Source organism: Apodemus sylvaticus, chromosome 16 (assembly GCF_947179515.1).
Source record: "Apodemus sylvaticus chromosome 16, mApoSyl1.1, whole genome shotgun sequence".
Lineage (NCBI taxonomy): Eukaryota > Metazoa > Chordata > Mammalia > Rodentia > Muridae > Apodemus > Apodemus sylvaticus.
Window position 1 is genome coordinate 80,443,167 of NC_067487.1, and position 17,340 is coordinate 80,460,506.

The following is a 17,340-nucleotide window of genomic DNA, read 5'->3' on the forward strand; positions in this document are numbered from 1 at the left end:
CCCATAAACCTTCTTCTCTCCATCCATTCTCCAATCACCTCCCTCCTTTTTTTCTCTGTCCTTATATTCCCCTCCAATGCTAGATCAATCCTTTCCAGGATCAGGACCTTCTCCATACTTCTTCATGGGAGTCATTTGTTATGTGATTTATGCCTTGGGTATTCAGGGCTTCTGGGCTAATTAATATCCACTTATCAGAGATTGCATTCCATGTGTATTCTTTTGTGACTGGGTTACCTCACTTAGGATGATATGTTCCAGATCAAACCATTTGCCTAAAAATTTTGTGAATTCATTGTTTCTAATTGCTGAGTAGTATTCCATTGTGTAAATATACCACATTTTCTGTATCCATTCCTCCTTTGAGGGGCATCTGGGTTCTTTCCAGCTTCTGGCTATTATAAATAAGGCTGCTATGAACATAATGGACCATGTGTCTTTATTGCATGCCGGGGAATCCTTTGGGTATATGCCCAGGAGAGGTATAGCAGGGTCCTCTGGAAGTCTCATGTCCAGTTTTCTGAGGAACCGCCAGACTGATTTCCAAAGTGGTTGTACCATCTTACAGCCCCACCAGCAGTGGAGGAGTGTTCCTCTTTCTCCACATCCTCGCCAACACCTGCTGTCTCCTGAGTTTTTGACCTTAGCCATTCTGACTGGTGTAAGGTGAAATCTCAGGGTTGTTTTGATCTGCATTTCCCTAATGACTAATGATGTTGAGCATTTCTTAAGGTGCCTCTCGGCCATCTGAATTTCTTCAGGGGAAAATTCTTTGTTTAGATCTGTACCCCATAAGAAAAAGTTCATTTATCGTTGGCCCTTTTTTAAAATATATGTTATAAATTTCCTTATACCCCGGTAAAAATTCTATTGCTAGAAAACCAAAAGAATGCTATTTTTTAAGTTAAGTAAGGCCTTAGACAAGAAATTAAGACTGTGTTATAATTCAGAATATGCAATTATTTAGCATTTTCCAGGCTCCTCCCAAAGCCCGAGTCACAGGAATCACAGGTTCTATCTGCCACCTACCATGGGATTTACTCTTATAGCCCTTGAAGGAACTCTGGCCAGTTCAAGTGTGGCAAACATGGCTGTGGCAGGCCTGGTCCTTCTCTCCGATTGTCTCTGCCTTGTTGAAAACTGTTACATTACTTACCTAAGCTAGCCACCAAGGTCTATTCTATTGGCCACCTCCTCCACCTGAGGCAGACTTCCAAGGTTCACCCATCAAAATATTAAAGTCTAGGAACCAAAAGCCCTCTTTAGTTTACCTAATTAACATTCCCAATCAAAATATACCAAGGCATCCTAGCACATTATAATACAGACTTCCCCTTTTTCTCTTTTTAAAGATTATAAAGGCTGGGCAGTGGTGGTGTACAGCTTTAATTCCAGCACTTAGAAGTCAGAGGCAGGCAGATTTCTGAGTTCAAGGCCAGCCTGGTCTATAGAGTGAGTTCCAGGACAGCCAGGGCTACACAGAGAAACCCTAATTGAAAATACAAAGAAAAAAAAGTGTGTGTGTGTGTGTGTGTGTGTGTGTGTGTGTATGACTTCTCCTTTAACCCTGCTTTGTTTGCAAATGTTTGTGTGTCAGAGGTATTACTGGATTCCCTAATCAGTAGTTCATGAGGCAAACCCTTGTTTTTGCTGGAGGGAGGTGGAGCTGTTTGCTCAGCTGGACAATTGTCTGCAAAGGGAAGGACCTTGAAATACTGCACATCACAGCTAGAGAGACAGCAGGAGGACAGCCAGTCAGATGTCGGAGGACCAAAGCACTCCTCTTAAAAACGCAGGCCCACATGATACAAGATACAGAAATGGTTTTCCGTAAGTCTAGAAAAGGTGGTTTAAGAAATTTTTTTCGTGTTTAGTAAACTAATTCAATAAATTTTCATAATGACTTCTACTGTAGACACCATTTTAACTTTTATTTTAAAGATAAATGAAGTCATAGAAAGGCTAAATATTGTTAATATCTGTTATTCAAAATGCACTGATATACTTCAATATGACTCTAATTCTGAGGTCCAGGTGTACTAACTCTCTACCCTCCCATAAACATTTAAAATGGCATACATGTACTCTAAGTCTCTGAAGAATGTAGGGTGCAAATGTCAGAGTCATTTGGCATACTTACTTGGAGACTTTCTTATTTTCCCAAGAGGCAGGCTTAGTATAGAACCATCTCAGTGAAGCAAAGACAAACCTGTAGCTTCTCCCCTATGACTATTTTAGTCCGTGAAAGACAAAATTGGCTTCTGCCAGCACCTATATTCAAAGAGCTAGTGCAGAGTGGAGGAAGGATTGAATACTTATATAGACATATGTGTATAAACACACACACACACACACAGACACACACACACACACACACCTTGACGCTATGCTTGTCTGAGTTATTGCTTGTTTCCTCCTTTCAGGTGCTTCATCCCAAACGTCTATGCTGCTCTGTTCACGGCTGCCCTGGTCCCTCTAATGTGCCTCGTGGTGGTTTTCGTGGTGTTCATTCATGCCTACCAGCTGAAGCCGCAGTGGAAGGGCTATGATGATGTCTTCAGAGGACGAACAAACGCAGCAGGTTGGCAAGGACCTGTTTTTTTTATTTTAGAGATGGGTACTTACTTCTCCAGGGCCAGAGATGCCATGGAGAACTTTTGTTTTGGGGATTCTGTCATTTTGTTTTACTTTGTTTCTAAATGAAATGAAAGGATGCAGAAAGTCTCAGCTTTCAGAGCACAGCTCAGCCTTGAACGAAGCTGTCTTCTGCTTGGAACTTCCTGGCAGCTCTCCTCCCGCCTTCGGGGCCTGTGGATTTTACTGCTGTTTCCAGTTTCCCTTAAGGTGTCACTGACCAGGCTAGTGAGTCACCAGCTTCGGGAATCGCTTCCTAGGCTTTCCCCAACTTAAGCAATAACAACCTGCATTCAACCTGTAAACTTATTTCACTTCCGGTAGATTCTGAGATGTCAGATTCAAGCACACCTCTGTGGTGCTCGGGAGTGCTGGATTCTGCACACAGAACGTGTGGCTTTCTGATTGTGCGGACAGATGTTTTAAAACATGTGTAATCAGACAGCCTCGTAAGTGGCTACACATGTTGCTTACTTAACAGTGCAAATCTTTCCAGCTCAAATTGGCTTCCACTGTGCCTCATTTTTTCCCTTTGAATCATGCTCAGCACTGGTTTTTATGGTCGGATTCTCTTTCTGTTGTGCTTAGAATAGAGTTTCCTAAGAATTTCCTTAACTAGGAACAATAACTGTACACCTACAGACAGAAATCGTCACTTAAACACTGGAGAAATTGATGGGCAAGTTTTGAACTGGGAAAGGGCTATCTTGTGGGCCAGTGATCTTTCTTTTCTTCAGCTTCTACAAATCTAATATTGAGTGAGTGGCCATCTTGAGGGAATTAATTACATTTTTAGATGCTTGTCAGAATTTAAGCAAGATACCCATGAAGTCCCTCAACTCATGTCTAATTCCTTACTAGGGTTTAGCTGATATTATCACTCAAAAGATACATGGGAGAAGATACAGCTTTCTTGCCACAAAACTGGATTAGGGTACAAAAGCATTATTAATCGACAGATGAGAAGTTCACTCTTGTGTGTTTCTTCAAGTAGCTCCAGGGTCTTGGTACCTTGACAGCTCTTCTCCCATCTCTCATTTGGCATAATAATGTGTAAAGAGAAGTGTTTGTAGTCACAAATGGCCTTAAGTTTATTAATACAAAGGTAATATTCTATGTAGAAGTGCTAATTGTCTTAGAACCTGGAACATGTTCACCTACTATGTGACTCACTGTACTAAAATGCGGTTGTGTTTAATACTTTGCTCAAATCGTTTTGTTAAAATAGGATGCACTGACCTTTAAAATATCCACTTTAAGTGGCACTGTAAATTAGTGTTTTATTACCTTTCTTCCCTACTCAAATAGTAGCTAAAGATAACATATTAACAAAAGAATATTAAAAATAAGATTAATGTATCTCTATGGACCAGACAGAGAGCACAAAATAGAGCACAAAATCTGAGACAAAAACCTTAATATTTCCTGAGACAAAAAATAATGTGACTGCAAGGTGTCATCTGCTGTGGTGGTCAAGTGGAAGCTGTAAGATTCTTCCCCATGACAGGAAGACACAGACGATGGGTTCTTCATGGTGGAAGCGAGGGAGAGCTGCTGTAATAGCTTCAGCTTCGATTTAAAGGAATAGACCAACCCAAGAATACAGACACATCTCATTAAATACCAGGGCCAAGCTCTTCAAGGTTAGAGCTGATATCTATAACACCCCCCACAGAAAAAGAAAGACCACTGCATCACCTTCTCCCTGAGGGCTCTGAGAGACACAGGGGCTGGGGGGTTGGGGAGACAACAGCAAAACCATTCCAATGGCAAAGTCTGACGAATAAAGAAAGAAATGTTTTCTATTCAATATTAATTGCAATCTGAAACTGAAGGGAAACTAACAAGCACAAGCCTTAAAATGTGACTCTGATCCAACTCAGAGGTCTGGAAGAGAGTGCGGTGTGAACAGTAGAACACAGTGAGGAACATGCAGGGCCCCTGTGAGCCACTCCGCAGAGCGTTTCCCCACTCTCTGTCGAATAGAGCTTTACTGAGATGCAGTTGATATAAAGTTCTCTGCTTAGCCCATCCAGCCTGTGGAGAGATAACGTGTTTACATAGTTGTGGAACCTCACGGCAATCTGGTAATCTAACGTAGAAGGTCTCTGTAGCCACATAAGAAGCCTCACACTCATCATCAGCCATCAATGCACATTCCCCACTCCCCTGAGCACCAGGTAATCACAGACCTGCTCTGAATGTTTCATACAGTAGGATCCTAGAACATGTGGTCTTGCATGTCTGGCTTCTTAACTCAGCATAATATGCTCAAAGTTCATCCATGACAGAGACCTTTTATTATACCTGGTATCTTTTTACTGCCAAGCAATAGTTCACCAAAAGGAGTCCATTAAATCTTTCCATCATTTAGAGACCTCTGGGTTGCTTTCTCTTTGGAGCTAATATAAACAATACTTACATAAACGTACATGTGTAGGTTTTGGCATATTTATTCCTCTTAGGTGTGTATATAGGAGAAGACTTGGCTATAAGGTGATAGCATTTAACTATCACACCTGCTAAGCTGTTTTCCACAATGGCTATAGTAACCTATCTGGTGTTTTTCTTTGTTTGTTTGAAATGGGGGGAATCTCACTGTGTTGCCCAGAGTGCTCAATCTCAGTTAATACTTCTGTCTCAGCCTCCTAATTACTGGCATCACAGCAGCCTACTCAATCTACTTTCAAATATAAGGGTTATTTTTGTTTGTGTCTGTTTGTTTTTATTAACCAACCCACATCTGTTTGTTTACTTATTGTCTACATTTTCATTGAGGCAGAGTTGAATCCTAAGATTAGACACCGTGGAGGGGATAACTTATTCACCTGTATTTTCTGATGTGAAAGATGGCATATTCATGAGATTAAACATGATAGATATATAGACAGAAAGAAAGAAAGAAACAACAAAAGAAAGAAAGGAAGAAAGAAAGAAAGAAAGAAAGAAAGAAAGAAAGAAAGAAAGAAAGAAAGAAAGAAAGAAAGAAAGATATAGATAGATGATAGAGCCACAGCATGCCATACCCACGTGCCACAGGGAGGTAGCTCGCCACCCAGAGAGGTGCGGAGAGGCCTGACAACACAGAACCACTTCCGCAGCTCAGATTAAGTCCGGAACCCTCTGGCAGGAGCCTTCTGGGTTCTGTCTCCAGCTTGGGACCATCCTCTGCCACAGCCAAGTGGTACACGGAGGTAGCTAACCACTCAGGAGTGCAGAGAAGCCAGACAGCACAGGCAGGACCACCCCTGCTGCTCAAAGGAAACAGCCAGAAAACCTGAGGACACAAGAATCTAGGGGCAGCCTGGGACAGGAGTCTTCCGATTTCCACATGCACCCAGAGTTGATCAAGGCCACAGAGCTACAAACCCAAATATAACCATAAGAGAGAGGGTCTCCCAGGAGTACCTACATGCCTGTGTACACAGAGAGAATGGACCTCCCAGGAGCACAGATACAGAGGCTTGCATGACAGATAAGCAACAGTCAGAGACAGCAACGCCAGCTAAAACCAGAGATAACCAGATGGAAAAAGGCAAATGCAAGAACATTACCAATAGAAACCAAGGTGACATGGCACCATTAGAACCAAGTTCTCTCACAACAGCAAGTCATAGATACCCTAACACACCAGAAAAGCAAGATCTGGATTTAAAATCACATCTCATGATGCTGATAGAGGATTTCAAGGATATAAATAACTCCCACCTGTGGATTCATCCTATAGACAGTCAATAAACCCTGACACTACTATGGACGACAAGAAGTGTATACCAAAAGTAGCATGCCATGGCTGTCTCCAGAAGGGCCCTGCCAGAGCCTTACAAATACAGAGGCAGATGCTAACAACCAACTATTGGACTGGGCATGGGATTCCCAATGGAGGAGCTGGAGGATGGTCCAGAGGAGCTGAAGGGGTTTACAGCCCCATGGGAAGAACAATGATTTTGGCCACCCAGATGCCCCAAGACTCCCAGGGACTGAAACATCAACCAAGGGGTACACATGGTTCCAGCCAAAAATGTGGCAGAGGAAGTCCTTGTTGGGCATCAGTGGGAGGAATGGGCCTTGGTCAGGTAAAGGCTCAACAGAGGCCCCAACAAAGGGAAACCAAGGCAGGCGGAGGGAGTGTGTTGGGTGGAGAGGCATATATGTGGAGGCGGGGGGAGGAGGAAGAATAGGGGCTAGGGGGTCTTAGGGGAGGGGGGATATTGGAAAAGGTTTTACCATTGGCAATGTAAATGAAGACAATATTCAATAAAAATAAATAAATTTTTTAAAAAAAAGGAGTACAGGAGAACATGAGTCAACAGGTAGAAGCCCTTAGAAAGGAAACACAAAACTCCTTTAAAAAAATACAGGAGAACATGGGTCAACAGGAAGAAGCCCATAAAGAAGAAACACAAAAATCACTTAAAGAAATATAAGAGAATATAGGTCAACAGGCAGAAGCCCTTAAAGAATTACAGGAAACCACAAACAAACAAGTGAAGGAAATGAACAAGACCAACCAGGACCTAAAAACAAAAGTAGAAACAACAAAGAAATCACAAAGGGAGACAACACTTGGAAAGAAATCAGGAGTCATAGATGCAAACATCAACAACAGAATACAAGAGATAGAAGAAAGAGTCTCAGGTGCTGAAGATACCATAGAAAACATTGACTCAACAGTCAAAGAAAATGCAAAATGCAAAAAGCTTATACCTAAAAACATACAGGAAATCCAGGACACAATGAAAAGACCAAACCTAAGGATTATAGGTATAGAAGAGAGCAAAGATTTACAACTTAAAGGGCCAATAAATGTCTTCAGCAAAATTATAGAAGAAAACTTCCCTAACCTAAAGAGAGAGATGCCCATGAACATACAAGAAGCCTACAGAACTCCAAACAGAGTGGACCAGAACAGAAATTCCTCTTTTCACATAATAATCAAAAAACCAAATGCACTAAACAAAGAAAGAATATTAAAGCAATAAGAGAAAAATGCCAAGTAACATATAAAGGAAGACCTATCAAAATTACACTAGACATCTCATCAGAGACATGAAAGCAAGAAAATCCTGGGCAGATCTCATACATATCCTAAGAGAACACAAATACCAGCCCAGACTACTATACCCAGCAAAACTCTCAATTACCATAGATGGAAAAACCAAGATATTCCATGATAAAACCAAATTTAAACAGTATCTTTGCACAAATCTAGCCCCACAAAGGATAATAGTTGGAAAACACCAATATAAGGAGGGCAGCTATGCCCTAGACAAAGCAAGATAGTAATCTTCTTTCAATAAACCCAAAAGAAGATATCCACACAAACATAAAAATTACATCAAAAATAGCAGGAAGCAACAATCACTATTCCTTAATATCTCTTAACATCAATGGACTCAATTCCCCAAATAGAAAGACATAGACTAAGACCAAAGACATTCCTAAAAGAAACTTTACTAAAGCTCAAAGCACATCTTGCACCTCACAAATAATTGTGGAGGACTTCAACACCCTACTCTCCTCAATGTACAGATCAAGGAAACACAAACTAAACAGAGACATGGTGAAACTAACAGAAGTTTTGGACCAAATGGATTTAACACATATCTATAGAAGATTTCATCCTAAATCAAAAGAATATACCTTTTTCTCAGCACCTCATGGTCCTTCTCAAAAACTGACCATATAATTGGGCACAAAACAGACCTCAACAGATATAAGAAGATCGAACTAATCCCATGCCTCCTATCAGATCACTATGGAATAAGGGTCATCTTCAATAGAAACAAACAAACAAACAAAAAAAGAAAGCCCACATAAACATGGAGGCTGAACAATGCTCCACTCAATGATAACTTGGTCAAGGAAGAAATAAAGAAAGAAATTGAAGACTTTTTAAAATGTAATGAAAATGAAGTCACAACATACCCAAATTTATGGGGCACAATGAAAGTAGTGCAAAGAGGAAAACTCATAGTTCTGAGTGACTACAAAAAGAAGCTGGAGAGAGCATACGCTAGCAGCTTAACAGCACACCTGAAAGCTCTAGAAAAGAAAGAGGTTAATACACTCAAGAGGAGTAGAAAACAGAAAGTCATCAAACTCAGGGCTAAAATCAACCAAGTAGAAACAAAATGAACTATACAAAGAATCAACAAAACCAGGAGCTGATTCTTTGAGAAAATCAACATAGATCCTTATCCAGACTAGACAGAGGACACAGAGACAGTATCCAAATTAACAAAATCAGAAATGAGAAGGGAGAAATAACAACAGAAACTGGGGAAATTCAAAAAAATCATCAGATCCTACTACAAAAGCCTATACTCAACACAACTGGAAAATGTGGATGAAATGTACAATTTTCTAGATAGATGCCAAATACCAAAGTTAAATCAGGATCAGATAGAATATCTAAACAGTCCCATAACCCTTAAAGATATAGAAGCGGTCAATGAAAGTCTCCCAACCAATAAAATCACAGTACCCAATGGTTTTAGTGCAGAATTCTATCAGACCTTCAAAGACCTAACACCAATACTCTTCAAACTATTCCACAAAATAGAAACAGAAGGAACACTACCTAATTCATTCTATGAAGCCACAATTTCACTGATACCAAAACCACACAAAGATACAACAAAGAAAGAGAACTTAAGACCAATTTCCCTTATGAATATCAATACAAAAATATTCAATAAAATTATTGCCAACCTAATCCAAGAACACATCAAAACAATCATTCACCATGATCAAGTGGACTTCATCCCAGGGATGCAGGGATGGTTCAATATACACAAATCCATCAGTGTAATCCACTACATAAACAAACTCAAAGAAAAAAAAAAAAAACCTTGGTCATTTCATTAGATGCTGAGAAAGCATTTGACAAAGTTCAGCATCCTTTCATGTTAAAAGACTTGGAAAAGTCTTGGAAAGAACAGTAATTCAAGGCTCATACCTAAACATAGTAAAAGCAATTACAGCAAACCAGTAGCCAACATCAAACTAAATGGAGAGAAACTTAAAGCAATCCCACTAAAATTAGGGACTAGACAAGGCTGCCCCCTCTCTCCATATTTATTCAATATAGTACTTGAATTTTTAGCTAGAGCAATTAAACAGCAAAAGGAGGTCAAAAGGATACACACTGGAAAGGAAGAAGTCAAACTATTACTATTTGCAGATGATATGATAGTATACTTAAGCGACCCCATATACTCCATCAGAGAACTCTTGAAGCTGATTTAAAGACTTCAGCAAGTGGGCCAGATATAAAATTAATGCAAACAAATCAGTAGCCTTCCTATACTCAAAGGATAAACTGACTGAGAAAGAAATTAGGGAAACAACATCCTTCATAATAGTCACAAACAAGATAAAGTATCTTTTTTGTGACTCTAACCAAACAAGTGAAAGATCTGTATGACAGGAACTTCAAGTCTTTGAAAAAAGCAATCAAAGAAGACCTCAGAAGATAGAAAAATCTCCCATGATCGTGGATTGGCAGGATTAATATAGTAAAAATGGCCATCTTGCCAAAATCAATCTATAGATTCAATGCAATCCCAATCAAAATACCAACTCTATTCTTCATAGAGTTAGAAAAAGCAATTTTTAAATTCTTCTGGAATAACAAAAAACCCAGGATAGCTAAAACTATTCTCAACAATAAAAGAACTTCTGGGGGAATCAGTACCCAGACCTCAAGCTGTACTACAGAACAATAGTGTTAAAAACTGCATGGTATTATTGGTACAGTGACAGGCAGGTAGATCAATGGAATAGAACTGAAGACCGAGAAATGAACCCACACACCTATTGTTCTTTGGCAAAAGAGCTAAAACAATCCAGTTGGGAAAAGATAGCCTTTTCAACATATGGTGCTGTTTCAACTGGTGGTCAGCATGCAGAAGAATGCAAATCGATCCATTCTTATCTCCTTGTACAAAGCTCAAGTCCAAGTGAATCAAGGACCTCCACATAAAACCAAACACACTGAAACTAATAGAAAAGAAAGTGGGGAAGAGCCTTGAGGACATGGGCACAGGGGAAATTTTCCTGAACAGAACTCCAATAGCTTATGCTCTAAGATCAAGAATTGACAAATGGGACCTCATAAAATTATAAAGTTTCTGTAAGGCAAAGAACACTGTCAATAGGGCAAAATGGCAACCAACAAATTGGGAAGATCTTTACCAACCCTACATCTGAGAGAGAGCTGATATCCAATATATACAAAGAATTCAAGAAGTTATACTCCAGAGAACCAAATAACCCTATTAAAAATGGGGTACAGAGCTAAACAAATAATTGTCACCTAAGGAATATCAAATGGCTGAGAAGCACCTAAAGAAATGTTCAACATCCTTAGTCATCAGGGAAATGCTAAACAAACCAACCCTGAGATTTCACCTCATGCCAGTCAGAATGGCCAAGATCAAAAATTCAGGATACAGCAAATGCTGGAGAAGATGTGGAGAAAGAGGAACACTCCTCCATTGCTGGTGGGATTGCAAGCTGGTATATCCACTCTGGAAATCAGTTTGGTGGTTCCTCAGAAAATTGGGCATAATACTACTAGACAACCCTCCTATACCACTCCTGGGCATATACCCAGATGATTCTCCAGCATGTAATAAGTGCACATGCTCCACTACATTCATAGCAGCCCTATTTATAATAGCCAGAAGCTGGAAAGAACCCAGATGTCCCTCAACTGAGGAATGGATGCAGAAAATGTGGTATATTTACACCATGGAATACTACTCAGCTATTAAAAACAATGAGTTCATGAAATGGATGGAACTGGAAAATATCATCCTAAGTGAGGTAACCCAGTCACAAAAAAAATGCACATGGTATGCACTCAGTGATAAGTGGATATTAGCCCAGAAGCTTGGAATATCCAAGACACAATTGACAGATCAAATGAAGCTCAAGAAGACAGCAGAACAAAATATGGATACTCTGGTCCTTCTTAGCTGGGCGGGGGCACAAAATACCCACAGAAGCAGATACAGAGACAAAGTGTAGCAGAGTCTGATGGAAAGACCATCCAAAAACCGCACCACCTAGGGATTCATCCCATATGCGGTTACAAAACCTAGACACTATCATGGATGCCCAAAAGTTCTTGCTGTCCAAAGCCACATATAGCTGTCACCTGGGAGACTCTGCTAGTGCATGACAAATACAGAGGGGAACACTCTCAGCTAGCCATTGAAGTGATACAGGGTCCCCAATGGAGGAGTTAGAAAAAAGACCCAAGGAAATGAAGGGGGTTGCAGCGCCATAGGAGGAACAACAATATGAGCCACCCAGTACTCCCAGACCTCCCAGGGACAAAACCATCAACCAAAGAGTACACGTGGAGTCACCCATGGCTCTAGATGCATAGGCATCAGAGGATGGCCTTGTTGGACATCAAAGTGAGAAGAAAACCCTGGTTCTGTGTAGGCTCAATGCAGCAGTGTAGGGGAATACCAGGACAGGGAAGTGGGAGAGGGTTGATTGGGGAACAGGGAGAGGGGAGATCGGTTATGGGATTTTCAGGAGTGGGTAACCAGGAAAGGGGACACCATTTGAAATGTAAATAAAGAGTATATCTAATAAAAATATAGATGATAGATAGATTGATGGATAAATATACAGACAGATGATAGATGATAGATAAATAGGTAGATAGATCATAGATAGATAGATAGATAGATAGATAGATAGATAGATAGATGATAGACAGATAATTCAAAGGTGATCTATTTCAGGAATAATAACAAGTATACTGATAAAAATGTTAACTATATGAACATTGAAGTAAATTCTGAACAGATCAGATTGGAGACAACTAGCTCATGAACAGAGTCCAAAGGAAAGCTGGGGAACCACAAAGGAAGCAAAAAGAGAGAGAATTAAAGTGAGGCTAAGGGTGTAAGAACAGATCTTCCAACAAAAGAAAAGAATTGGAGATACTACAAACAACACAATTTGAAGAGATAATGCTTTAGTAATTTCTGGAATCAGTATAAATACACACAAAATCTGTTTGTGTGAGCTGAGAGTATTATCTAAATTCTAAGAACATTTTGAGCATGTGTGTATTGGAATTTTGGATACCTGGGTTGTGAGTAACTTTTCGTTGTTTCTCTTCCTGTAAGCAGACAACTCTCATTTAGGTCTTGAGAATCTATAGAGTGAGCAAAAGTGCTGTTTGCTGAAAACCTAAGTTTAAAGACAGCAGACAATCTGCAACTGTATTGTCTCTCTCTGAGCAGCTGGGGCTTTCACACCCTCCTGGGCACTGGAAGTCAGGGCTGGAGTGTGGTCTAATCACTCTCCAAAAGGACCAGCATAGCCTCCTAATGTTCTAAACATGCAAAGGCAAGACATCCTCCTAAGATAACTCAGACAGCTTAGAGCTTTATTTTATTTCCCCTTCATTAAAACAGTTGAGCAGATGTAGTTAATACCAGAGTCAGACATACATGAATAACTCAAAGGGGTTACATCATTTTATTTGGCCTAGAATCTCCCACAGTCCTTAGAATTGGTCTCCAGATTACTCCCTTCCCAGAATCTATATGACTAACAAAAACGAGCAAATTCCCCAACAAGTATATGATCCTACTGAATATAGTATCATATCAATGAGAATTCTTGTATCTTATACTTCCAGTGACTTTTTGCCTTCTGACATCCTTAGTTTCACTCAGCATTCAAGTAAACTGGTAAAATCTGAAGAAAAGGGGGTCAGGAACTGCAGGGAAGTCAAATACCCCAGGAACTGTAGGTAGTCAACTTCTATACCTTTCTTGCTGAGCAGGCCTGGAACAGCCTCACAGTATTGCCTTGGGGGCCCATAGTTGACCTCTGTGAAACTGACTCTTGAAGGTCAATGGCTCTCTGTGAGACTCAGTAGCTATCTCCTCCCTTCTGTGGCTGCTCAGGAATGAGTCATAAAGGGATCGTAAGCCATATTTCAGTGTCTCTAACAGCATTTCAAATGATGCCTATAATTTTCAGGTTCAGGTTTGATCTCAGGCAACAATAAGCTGGTCTCTCCTTTTAGACTTACTTTAAAGGCTGCTGACTCCTTTCTGATTCATCAGCCAGTTCTTACGTGATGAAAAATACATGAACCAGAGAAAGAAAATTAATTGCAAGGAAAAGAGGAAGTAGATGATTTCGAGTCCTTTTGTTATAAAAAAATCTCTTCATTGGTTTCAATATCTATGCCATCCAGAACATACCTGATGTGGTCTGATCTCAGAGGTATGCATGGTTATGGTTAGTACCTGGATGGGAGAGGTGGTTTGATCCCACTGGCCATGAACAAGGAAACTCCCTGTTTTAGAGTTCCCTGGTACGGTAATGGCAGTTCTTGAGTGGGAGCATGGTTATGGCAGAACGCATACAGCCCATGTGAGGCTCATTCTCTTTATCCTTAGAGTTAACAAGAATGGGTAAGATAACGTTCCATTACTCTGACAGAAACCATTGAAAACTTATGAACATTTTCTCATAGCTTAAAGTTAAGTGATTTATTTTTAAATTGCTAACATTTAAAAATTATTCAAATAATTCCACAAAACATACTGAAGTACAAACAAGAGAATAAAGAAATAGCTCCTAAGAAATGAAATATCTCCATATTGCCCTGTACAAGCTGCCTGACTATTTCTCTCTTTTGAACAGGAGTGCTCCTTTCTACATCCAAGGCTAGATTCTTCTTCCTCTCCCTAAGTCTGGGTTAGTTTTGGTTTTGCTTACACAAGTCTCATGGAAATGATTCTGTCTCAGGATGGGCCTAGCTTATTGGAGGAATAACACTTTTAACTGTCTTCATCTTGGAAAACAGCCACCATATATGTTCTGTTTTCATGAGATGACCACACCAATACAATGATCAAGCTAGCCAATGAGGAGCAGACATGTGAAGAGATATGTTTAGCTATCCTGCAGTGTTTGGGGGTGGAGTAGGGCATCTGAGCCCTGCTTCTGGATATGTGAAGAAACCATCGTGTAGGATCCAGCCCTACAGAGCAGAGCAGAAACCTGCCACAGGCAGCTGTAGGACTGTGGCAGATCACAGTTACAAGTGATTAAGTTTTGTGCTGCTTTATCACAAATAGTTGGACCATCTAGATCAAGAAGTCTGCTGTTTCTCACTTCAAAATTATGTACTGCTAGCATTTTAAGATTGGCTTGCAGAAACATTCGTGGTATATAAGTCAAATTGTGAAAATACCATTTGATATAATCTTTTTTTAACTCAAGCAGTGTAGCTCACACTAAAGCAAAGAGAGAGTCATCTTACCTAGAACTGTGAGCTCACTTACTTACCTTACTGCGAGCTTGCCTGAGCTCCGCGTGAGCAACACAACATGTCTTACTTGGCCTTGGCAGCAGTTGCTGGTTTGCAGTCTCCTCCCAGTTTTACTGCAGAGAAGAGAGTAAGTTAGAAGGAAATTCTTGGGAACTCGGGTCATAATAGCTGGGTATTAAACAGAATGTGAAGTGTGCACAATCACCTCCATCTGCTGAGCTGCCAGTCCACAGCTGAGTTATGCTTTGGTCATAATAGCTGGGTATTAAACAGAATGTGAAATGTGCACAATCACCTCCATCTGCTGAGCTGCCAGTCCACAGCTGAGTTATTCTTTGATCATAATAGCTGGGTATTAAACAGAATGTGAAGTGTGCACAATCACCTCCATCTGCTGAGCTGCCAGTCCACAGCTGAGTTATTCTTTGGTCATAATAGCTGGGTATTAAACAGAATGTGAAGTGTGCACAATCACCTCCATCTGCTGAGCTGCCAGTCCACAGCTGAGTTATGCTTTTGTCATAATAGCTGGGTATTAAACAGAATGTGAAGTGTGCACAATCACCTCCATCTGCTGAGCTGCCAGTCCACAGCTGAGTCATGCTTTGCTCTCCATCTTTCCGAGGGTTTGGTGGGTAGGGAATTATTGGACAATATAGTCTATGTGGCACACAATACAAGCATGTGTGGCTATCAAATACTTCTGTGGCTGAAGATGAGTCTTAATATGGATGCTGCCTCTTACTGACACTGGTATGCCCTTGTCATGTCATATCATATTTGGCCAGAGAACCAATAAAACATTCCAATATTTTGTAATGGACTTACTCACTTTTAATGTATTTCCCTCTTGTTCATTACCAATTTAATAAAAAAAAAGTTAAATTTAAATTTTCCTGCTGGCTTAGTACACTTTTTATAAGGGTTTACTCTTCTTCAAATCCTTCTTCACTTATCGTTTAAAAGTTACCAGTGACTCACTGCTTTCTAATCCTCTAAAAACTCTATAAAACAGCTATTCCTGTTTATTGCTTTGATCTGGAAGCAGTCTTTAATGGATGACGGCACTGTTCCATCTAACTCCTGGCAAAGGAAAAGACAATTTCTCATTGAAAAAATATGTCTGTCCAGAATTAGCATTTACACTATTGCCGATGAATGTATATAAAACTCAACGAGACAGTAGAATTACCAGGTTTTTGAGCCTGTTTTATCTTGGGTTGTTTGTATTCTCTCATGGTAATGACCCCTCATCTGGCTTCTCCACGGTGGTCCCTTAATGCACCGTTGGCCAGCGTCTTAGTTGCAGATTCTATTGTAATTTTCCCATGTACTTTTTACTGTTGTTATTATTATTTCAAATCCTTTCTACTCATGGTTCAATGTTTACATTGCTCTTTATGTAAATATAGTTCTCAAAACATGGTTTGTATGGATACACTTTAAACTGATAGGCTAATAAAATATTAAAATCAGATCTACAATCGAAGAAAATAGGGTTGTTATCACTAAAAAAGTAGAAACTGGGGATAAATAATCTGGGAAATGAGAAATTGTTTTATACTAACTGTGCTGTAAAGGTACTGCTTACTAGTTTACACAGTGCATCACAGAAAATCAAATAGGAAAATAGCATTTTTGCATCACATTGATTTTGAAGAAATGTGATGTGCACTAATTGTGATGTGCACATGGGTCACTGAGCTAAAATGCAACGCACCCCGCAAGGCCCTGAGTGCACACGCAGTAACTGAGCTGGGACTTCCCTGTAGACCAGCTGCACTAGGTCACTTTTCCACTTGGCAGGAAGCTAGAACTGTCTTTCTCCTCCCATTCCGGGTCAGCGCAGCTCTGCCCTCAGTGGTTTCCTGGTTTCAGAGCCCAGTCTGGTCTTGCCTTCTGCCTTTGCAGCTCCGTACAGCTGCCTGCTGCCGGCTTTCACAGTTCCTCTCCCTCCTCCCTCCGGGTCACCATATTCTCTTCCACGCTTCACAAAGCACAGCCTCTGCAGCTCCTTCAGCAGAGTCTCCGGACTGCGACTGTGCTTGGTCCTCGGGGTGACACTTTTCCCTAGTCCTTTCACTTCCCTCTGAAGGAGGACAGTTCAGGGCATTTGCATTGGCTCCGACTGACTTCCTCACCAACTTGCTTTCCTCTTTAAGTACTTTGGCTAACCATCAATGTAGTCTAGGCCACAGAGTAATCTTTATTATTCTTCATTTTGGCAAAGAACTCATAGAGATCTTTGTGCCTCTGTCTCCCCAGGGCTGGGATTAAAGGCATGTACCACCATGTTCAGTGATTAATGGTCAATGGGCAGTGGCAAGTCTCCTTATAACACCAGGTACCAGACTGCTTTGTGGTCAGTTTTATATTCCTGA

General features: G+C 40.5%; 1 protein-coding gene across 1 annotated transcript in view; it reads left to right on the forward strand.

Moving 5' to 3' along the window:
• Adgrv1 (adhesion G protein-coupled receptor V1) overlaps positions 1–17,340 on the forward strand; it is a 535,393-nt gene that overhangs the window by 444,734 nt on the left and 73,319 nt on the right. The window contains exon 89 of the mRNA XM_052159654.1: positions 2,424–2,581. Within this exon, the coding sequence (XP_052015614.1) occupies positions 2,424–2,581 (158 nt within the window). The remainder of the gene's footprint in view (positions 1–2,423; positions 2,582–17,340) is intronic.